Source organism: Centroberyx affinis, unplaced genomic scaffold (genome assembly GCF_046629955.1).
Source record: "Centroberyx affinis isolate AG114_WGS23_722 - 3 ecotype Tasmania unplaced genomic scaffold, CSIRO-AGI_Caff_v1 ptg002978l_1, whole genome shotgun sequence".
In the NCBI taxonomy this organism is placed as follows: domain Eukaryota; kingdom Metazoa; phylum Chordata; class Actinopteri; order Beryciformes; family Berycidae; genus Centroberyx; species Centroberyx affinis.
This window is the reverse complement of record NW_027281085.1, coordinates 219,430-228,436: the sequence shown is the minus strand read 5'-3', so window position 1 is coordinate 228,436 and position 9,007 is coordinate 219,430. Positions and strand designations below refer to the sequence as shown.

Sequence of the window (9,007 nt, the reverse complement as noted above, 5' to 3'; positions counted from 1 at the left end):
AAAATAAAGCATATTATAGGTTACTAAAGTTATGAGCAATATTTAGACTTTCTCTTAGATTACTTTATATAGATTTCAGACCAAAAATGACAAAGAAATGTATTTTGGACTAATTTTGAAAATATGCAGAAAGTCAAGGGGATGTATATGTTTATACCGACAAAGCACCACGTTCACTTCAATAGGTATTGCGGTTGCCTGAGCATTGCATTGATACTGGAAACTGGTCATTTATTTAATTCTCATTTATACCTTAGGGCATGTGTGTGTGACCCACGTGGGACCCAAAAATCCCCTGGTGCCATTGCATTAGAAGTGGCACAGCGTGGGCTTTAGTGGATTCGCCAGCTAATGACTCTGACATGGACGACTGCACTGATAACGATGTGTAATTTCTTCATAATATTATTTCTTGATAAGAGACCCATTGTTTTTCTTTTACTGCAGCTAGTAGTACAATGACATGACGACACTGCAAAGGACATACTGTTACCAATGTCGGGTATTTTTATTTCAATTAAGTCTATCCTTGATTACAAAAAATACCAGAGTTATACAATGCATTATATGAAGAAAAAAAAAGGATCAAAAGCATTTTATTCCCATCTAGTAAGGCAAATTTTCCATTTTCCATTTTTGAAAAAGTCATTATGTTCAATCTATCAAAAGGCAGAGAGAAACAAAGTGAAAACACAGCTTAATCGAAAACACCAACAGTTACAATTAGCAAGAATTATGCATGATTACTGTGGCATATACCCCAGCAGACACACACACACACACACACACCACACACCCTGAGTAAGTGAATCAGTGCTTTTGATTGGTTTTATGATCACTGGCACGTAATGTATCCAATAAGAACGGTAACAGTTTTTTTTTTTTTTTGTGAAAGTAGAAAAGTACATTCAAGGATGCGTGAGGCTCTATAGGCATTTGCCTATTCAGCCTATAGGGAGAACTGGCTGTGTGTATCAGTGATCACCACGGCTGCACTTGTTTGTCAGAGACGAACCGCCCGTGAGGCTCTGTGGCTCCTGCAGGCAGCAGAGACAGGTAGACTGGAGTCTCAGCGCCCTCGTCTGGAGACTTTGGGGCTTTGGGACCGGCCATGTCTGTTCGCACCCAGCCTGGGCAACAGGCGTTCAGTAATATCTGTAATAACACATGTGACAAAAATAATGTGAGTGGCAAGGCTTGTCAGGAAACAAAAAAGAACAGAATTTTTAAGGGAATGCAAAGAAAAATCGAAAATATTATTTATAACAAATACGTTATTTAATGTTTTCATCCCCATTCAGTTTTTTTAAGATGCCATATTATGTAGTCTAACATATCTGATTCTCCTTTTCAAACCCATAGAAAATGTTAAATATTCAGAATGTTTGTCAAAACTGAGACTTCACATCACATCTGCACATTTTCCCTACACTGTTAGCCCTTCATAATTACTTGTATGTAGTTGCATGATACATGTTAAAAAAAAAATAAAGGCTACAACTGGCTTATTGTTGAGCTTTTACTGTTGTAGGACTCTCAGTTGTGCCAAGATTTTAGACACTAGTTTTTGTCAATTCTCAGATGAGACTATACAGTATGCTTAATTTCAAATTTGTTGCTGGTGTCACTGTGCAACGTCCCCCATCTTTATATATATATAATATATATATAAGATATAAATTCATTGTGTACATTAGTAGTACAGGACATGGAGCTCCATTTACCATTATTACATTATTCTACATGTGTAAAACACTTTGAAAGAAGCCAACATGCTGAACGTGGCAGTTAGACAGACCATCTGATAGCTGGAAGGTCTCAGGTTCTCTAAGTCGCATCAACTAAATGCTTAAAAATCAAACTGTAAAAACTCTATATTGTCTAACTCACTGCTAAGAAACAATTTCTCCAAAGTTCTTGTTTGTCGCTTTATTAAAACTGTCGTATTTCAGTGTTTACCTGATCACCTGGTCTCTCCTTAGACAGACGGCGAGCCAGGATCATTGACAGGGTCTATAGACAAACAAACACACACACACACACTCTCTAGTCAAGTCACGTTTATTTATAGAGCACATTTCATACATAAGGCAACACAATGTGTTTTCCATTTAAAAATAAAACATAAATACAGAGATATACTACATGTTAACAAAAAATAACGTAATCATTATCTCCATGAAGGTAAATATGGTGTGGGAATACCATTTAGATTGATGTTAGAATGATCAAAAGTTTCACCAAACTTTTGCAGATTTTTCTTGCATTTTTCCACATTTCCACACCTGGAAACTGCTTCTTGCCCTACACACTGTCAACAAATATGACTGATTGACGACAGGCAGACAGAGCGATCGATCTTACTGTTAATCCGGTCTTGGACACTCCGTATGCCGTATCAGGCCAGCCCCCCTGCTTGTGCTCGCCCTTCTTTGCCTCCTCGACGAATCGCTCCATCAGTCCTACCAGCTCCTCCTCTGATAGGTCCTCGCTACGGAAACGCTCCTGGAGGGCGGGGCTACAGCCGTTCAGAGTCCGGGAGCCGACGAAGCTGGAAATGTTCACTACACGACCTACATATACACACAAACACACACACCAGGTAAATACACACACACCCACACACACTCAAACATTAGACAAGCTGTGACAGTATCTCTTCTAATAAGTTCATTCCATGTATTCCACTTCATGTGTGGATAGTGCACATTTGTGTGGAATATTCAGCCAAAATCTGTTTTTAGTGTAAAGGGGGCAGTCCAGTCCCCTTAATATTTCATTTACAGAGATAGTAGGAAGGTTGACAGGGATACAGAGTAGGGAAGACACAGGGAAAAGGACGGAAAGCTCTGGTTTTATCTGGTTCTGTGGCCGTACCTCCAGCTTTGATGATGGGCATGAAGTGAGTCAGCATGTCTCTGGTGGCGAAGAAGTTTATCTTCAGAGTCACTTCAGCCTGGGTAGCAAATGGAGTGGTGTCTGCCTCTGTCGACAGAGAGAGAGACAGAGAGAGAGAGAGAGAGACAAACAGAAAGTCCACACGTCATCTACTGAATACAGCATCCTTCACTTTTAATTGATATCACAGCTCCAAACTGCAGCCATCCTATTGTTGCCATTTTCTGTCTTTTCTAATGAGTCAATGAGTCAATTAGGGATGCAAAATGGCACGAATGAAAGCACCCCGAATTGTGCAAATGTGTAAACTCAAACATGCAGTGTACTACTACTACTACTATTATTACTACTACTAATAATAATAATAATAATTTGGATTCAACTGAGATGGGTTTTTTTTTAAGTTTGACCATTTTGGTGCCCAAAAATCCCCCAAAATTAAGTTTTTCCCCAAGAATTGTATTTTTGTCAAGGTGGAAAAGCCTCTACAAAACAGCATTTAAACCATGGGACACTAAAACACTGCATTGAAAATCAAGATAATAATAATAAGAGTAGTAGTGAGAACATATTCATACATACTGATCTGCTCAAAATGTCCCATTAGAATCAACTCAGGTGAAGGGCTTCCCATAGACTATCAGTGTAGTATTGATCAATAATCAATAATATCAATAAGCCTACCTTCAAAGGCGATCCCAGCGTTGTTGACGAGGACGTCCACTCCTCCATACTTGTCTTTGAAGTAAGCTGCAGCGGCGGTGATGCTGCTCAGGTCGTTGATGTCCAGCTGGTGAAACATGGGCTTCAGTCCCTCTGAGGACAGAGACTTGACCGCTTCCTCGCCACGACCGCTGGAACCACAGCAACACGTCTTGGTTTTTATTTTTTATTTGTCTTAATTCATGTAAGGAACATATCTGTCTTGTGCTACAGGGTGTGAAATTAGCACCTGCACACTAAAACAAATATACATCTTAGATCACAAGTTCGTGTAATTATCAGTCCTCTCCACACGTCAGTTTTCTTATGATTTTTGTGACTTGATTTAAATTAAAATAAGGTGATTTGTGATGTTTTTTTCATTAATTTGTAGTAAAAGTGTGAGGTTTGTTGAACCTTGAGAGTCAGATAAAAAACGTATACCTGTCGATGAGTGCTTTCATTTGTGGAAAAATTTGCTAATTTGTGAAAAGTTCATCCCTGTTGATTTATAATGATAGCTCAAAATGTCAAACCATTGCAATATCTATGGAGAATAGTTGATTTTGCCAGAAACGTTGTGATCACTGTATTATTATTATTTCCAGCAAAGATAAGATAAGATAATCCTTTATTAATCCCACAACGGGGAAATTTATGGTGTCACAGCAGCAAAGGGGATAGTGCAAAAGCAAGTAAAAAAAAGGCATCAGTAAAAGCAACATATAATAAATAAGTAAACAGAATCACATTCTTGCACATAAGGAAACATTGATATTGCACAGTTGGTATACATTCAATACTGCACATGAGTGAAATTGTCAGTCTTGGTGTGTGTGTGGTCTACTGGGAGCAGTGTTGGTTGTAAAGTCTGACAGCAGCAGGAAGGAAGGACCTGCGGTACCTCTCCTTCACGCACCGCGGGTGAAGCAGCCTGTTGCTGAAGGAGCTGCCCGGTGCTGTCAGAGTGTCCTGCATGGGGTGGGACATGTTCTCCATCAGGGATGACAGCTTAGTCATCATTCTCCTGTCTCCCACCACCTCCACTGGGTCAAGGGGGCATCCCAGGACAGAGCTGGCCTTCTTAACTAGTTTGTTAAGTTTCTTCCTGTCGGCAGTCGAGATGCTGCTGCCCCAGCACTCTCCAACACTCCATAAAAGATGGCTGATGCCACCACAGAGTCAAAGAAGGTCCTTAGGAGTGCCCCCTGAGTCCCCCCTGGTTTGAGTCTACCTGTCTCTGGCGGTGAGGTAAACATCTCCTTCAAACTTCTGGCACAGCGCTTTGACTATGGCCAGACCAATCCCCTTGTTACTGCCTGTTACCACGGCGACCCTGGGAGACATGGCTGTGGAGAGAGAGACAGGTATACAGTATATATACACACACACACACACACATAAAATATTCATTAACAGCACAACCTACATGTTAAACACACACATACACACACACCCCTATACTGAGAGCCACCAATCTCAGCCAAAACTCCCTCAGTCAGATAATTAACGTAGATAATTATCTGATAATTATTACAGATAATTTGCTGAGTCATGGAGAGAGAGAGAGAGAGAGAGAAAGAGAGAGATGAGGAGGAGGTCATATCCTGCTAAGAAAATTCACAATCTAATAATTTAATCTGATTGGAATCAAGAAACCAAGGAATAGTCAAGTAGCATCAATCATAATATTTCCATCCAGTGATACCATCTGATATGGGATTTTATGTTTGCAGTTGATAAAGTGTAAAAATAGCTCTGCATGTATTTTGACTAAAAGCCCTAATCTCATGGTTTCAGTTTTTAAAGTTCAACGAAAAAGCATACAAAAAAAACAAAAAACTCGTCAAACAATAAAATCTAGCTGCAAGCCAGCACAGCCCTAACAGTGGAGTACATGATTATCTTCATCTGGAGTGTGAATTTATTTTCAAATTAAAAGCAAATTTACTCTAAACAGGTTTTACTATGACGTGCGTTTCCACGTTGACTATTGTAAATATGAAGGGAAACATTAGAAAATACTAGAATAGTGGTTCAGATAAAACTCCAATGAGCGGCTTCAGTGTTTTCTCTCTCTCTCTCTCTCTCTCGCTCTCTCTCTCTCTCTCTCTCTCTCTCAAAGTCACCATGACTCAGCAAACTGCAGGTTGAATGAACTCTGTCCTACATGACAGATTATCAGACTGCAGGAGATTTAGCAAGACAAGAGACTTGAAAGACAGGAACAGTGAGACACGCAGAGACAGAATAAGACAGACAGACAGAGATTTTAATCAAAACCTCGCCCACATCCATATCGCCAAATGATAAGCATATTTTTACAATTAGTTTAGTCGCAAAAAGTCAGTATTTGACAATGCCAAAATAACATAAATAAAGTAACCCAATAAACTACATCGTTTCTAGTTATTTCAGTTATTGCTTGGTTAAGATAGGATCTTATAGTGTAGTGCAATGTAGTTCATTGCTGGGAAACGAATAGCTAAAATAAGTGCAAGGGTAAACAAAACACAATGCGGAAAACTAGAAAGTGAGAGAAAGCATATGGCACCAATTTCGGACCATAAACAAAAACCTTTTGTGCATCTGATAGAAACCGAAATTAGGAGTGGAGCCTAACCGATTCTGGAAAAAAGTGTCGAGTCATGTTCTCTGAGTTAACTACTGTTTTTTTTGTTTTGTTTTGTTTTTTTATCGCATACACATCGTTAAACATTAAACATTAAATATTAAACTGCAGTTTCAGCATGCATTCTGACGTGACGACGCCTTTTATGTAACTTAAAGAGAGAAAGTGCATGACAGGCACTTTGATTTCAGATTTTACACGTTACATTGTTACATAAAGCTGATATTAGCATACCCAGTTAGTAGACCTACCCGCTCCCAAACAAATGTAGCTAAATATTCACACTTTCATGTTAGCACAAACTGTTCATCCGCTAACTAACAGGTGAAATCAGACGCCTTACTTTGAGCTGGTCTTCTTGGGGCACGTTCAATCTGAAAATGGTGTGCACCGTTTTGCTACGGTTTCCGGGTTGAACGTCATGTTTTCTCGAAACGGTGTGAAACGGTGTGCAACGGGCTTTGAGGTACGTTGTCTCTCGTTTGGTGGGTGTGTCAGAGGTGTTGCCCAATCAGCAGCGACGTGTATATAAACCCCGCCGTATTAAAATGGCAGTGGGCACAATGGATCCACAAAAGTCCTTTACTAATGCGTCCGCTGCAGCTTGGTGTCTGCAACAACTGCACTAATTAGAAGAAATGTTTGTATCTTTTGCTATTGTTCGTACCATTGTGGAGTGACACTTTCATAAACTTTTCTACTCCACTCGACTCCTCTAAATATATAATGGTAAATATTACAATATCATATCACAACAGCAGTGATCAGCAATAATGATAGGCCTCATAATAAAATAATTAGCTCATATAGATCCTAACGCAGTCTCGAAGGTAAGAAGTGGATTATCCTTCACCTGAAATGTTTGCCTTGTCATCCTGAAATGCAAATGAGGCAAATGTTGGATCACTATAATGAGGAAGCACAGTTTCTACAAACCCCTTCACTCCATTGGGATGTTCTCTGCTATTCTGGACGGAAAGGGCAGTGACTGTAACATCGAGCGTATTTTGTAGTATTAAACACATATTTAAAGTCCCACTGAAACGGAAGTTAGAGCGTCTTTAGCTTCTGTACTGTGACTTATTTCTCAGTGAAACGGAATATTTGAGTGGTGTACAGTTACAAGAGGGATTTAAATCAAATCCTTCGCATTTGATTGGACTGCTAAACATTGGGCGGGGCTTAGAGTTTAGCGCGGTGTGTATTGGTTAGGTTTGGATCCACTCTGACCAGAGCAGGTAATTTGCTTATTTTCCCTCATGTCTACAGTACGTAGGGGAGACTGGGGTTGGTTGTCACACCAGAATATGCATTTATTAGTCCTTTGTTTGACAGGCAGAGCATCATGAGGGGGTGTGGCCGTCGGGCTGGACGAGCCAAGAGGAAGAGGAGGCGGAAACAGGAGAGCACCGTCCAATCAGGTACAAGCCCTTTACTACTGTTTACCAATTAGTAACAAGCCTTTTACTGCTGTTACTGGAGACCTGTCGCCCTGCCAGTCTCTCCCATCATCTGTCTGTCTCTCTCTCTCTCTGTCTCTTTCTCCAGTCTCCCTCTGCCATCAGCAGCAGTATGTGTGTCTGATGAAGTTTCTTCACCAACGAGGATTCACCTCAACTCTGCTGCAGCCAAACCACTTCACTGGTACGGCTCGGGTGTCCTAGTGTGTGTGTGTGTGTGTGTGTACAATCTTGATTGTGGAAATTGTTGCTTTTCAAAATATCAGTCCATACAGTCTAGTTTATACAGATTATAACCTCAGGACTGCCTGCTGTATTGTATGGTACTTGGGTGCAGATGTTTGTTAGTTGAAAGTATTTGTTCTAACAATTTTGTACACACACATATAGATTAGCCAAAATATACATGGGGATATAGAGTAGGCAAGGCTTTTGGTTTACAATGTAATGTTCAGATGTTTCAGGGTAATTTGGTTTGAGCATTTGAGCAAGACAGGAAAATGACAAAATGACATAAATCAAGTAACCAAGCAATAAACTGCATAGCTCCTATCCTAACCAAGCAATAACTGACATAACTGGAATAACTAGAACTAAAATAAAGTGCAAGTGTCAACAAAACAATGCGAAAAACATGAGAAAGTGAGAATTTCGGACCATGAAGAAAATATGAATCTGTTTGTGCATCAGATGTAAACCGAAATAAGGAGTGGAACCTAACCGATTTGGATAAAAGTGTTGAGTCATCTTCTCTGAGTTAACTAATGGTTTTTTTTGTATCCAAGCAATGAAACGTTAAACATTCAATATTAAACTGCAAAATTTCAGCATGCATTGTGTGTGTGTGTGTGTGTGTGTGTGTGTGTGTGTCTGTCTTCCCCGCACGTGATTTGTCTCTCTCTCCAGACACTGGCAGAGGACTGCAGGCCCAGAAGACAATAAAGGTAAGCCAACTAACAAACTCCAATGTTTACAGTGCGTTTGACTTGTACGCTCCTATTTCAGTTTGTCAGTAAGTGCGTTTATATGAACAGTCACTTAAAAAGAGTCAGAATTTTGCAGATAATTTTAATTTGAGTTGTTCTGAGTCTGAATGACCTTTGGCTTTGGTGGCATGACAGCCTAGTGAAAAGAAAATGTATCCCTTGTGGGATCAGAGAAGTAGATGAATAATGTAAATGTAAATGGAGTCCTGCCTCCTCACAACTTCAACCGTTCTGGACAGCTACCTGGGAACGTACATCAAGAGGTGAAGACACACACACATTCACACACACACATGACTAGAGCTGGGACAATATGCCACGTTATCTCG

The 9,007-nt window shown here is 40.0% G+C and overlaps 1 protein-coding gene across 1 annotated transcript; it reads right to left on the bottom strand.

Moving 5' to 3' along the window:
• Window positions 1–493: 493 nt before the first annotated feature.
• LOC139658865 (carbonyl reductase [NADPH] 1-like) lies at window positions 494–6,710 on the bottom strand. The gene is made up of 7 exons (XM_071537037.1): window positions 6,576–6,710; window positions 4,835–4,949; window positions 3,583–3,752; window positions 2,878–2,985; window positions 2,365–2,573; window positions 1,960–2,013; window positions 494–1,155 (listed from the first exon to the last, which is right to left on the bottom strand). The coding sequence occupies exons 2-7, from the start codon at window positions 4,945–4,947 to the stop codon at window positions 982–984; spliced, it is 828 nt and encodes a 275-aa protein (XP_071393138.1). The 5' UTR covers window positions 4,948–4,949; window positions 6,576–6,710; the 3' UTR covers window positions 494–981.
• Window positions 6,711–9,007: the final 2,297 nt, after the last annotated feature.

Excerpts from the sequence above, each read along its gene's own strand:
- LOC139658865 (XM_071537037.1), bottom strand. The coding sequence starts at position 4,947 with ATGTCTCCCAGGGTCGCCGTGGTAACAGGCAGTAACAAGGGGATTGGT. Across the intron at positions 2,574-2,877 it reads GCCCATCATCAAAGCTGGAG|GTCGTGTAGTGAACATTTCC; the intron begins GTACGGCCACAG and ends GTGTATATGTAG. Across the intron at positions 1,156-1,959 it reads AGGAGAGACCAGGTGATCAG|ATATTACTGAACGCCTGTTG; the intron begins GTAAACACTGAA and ends GTGTTATTACAG.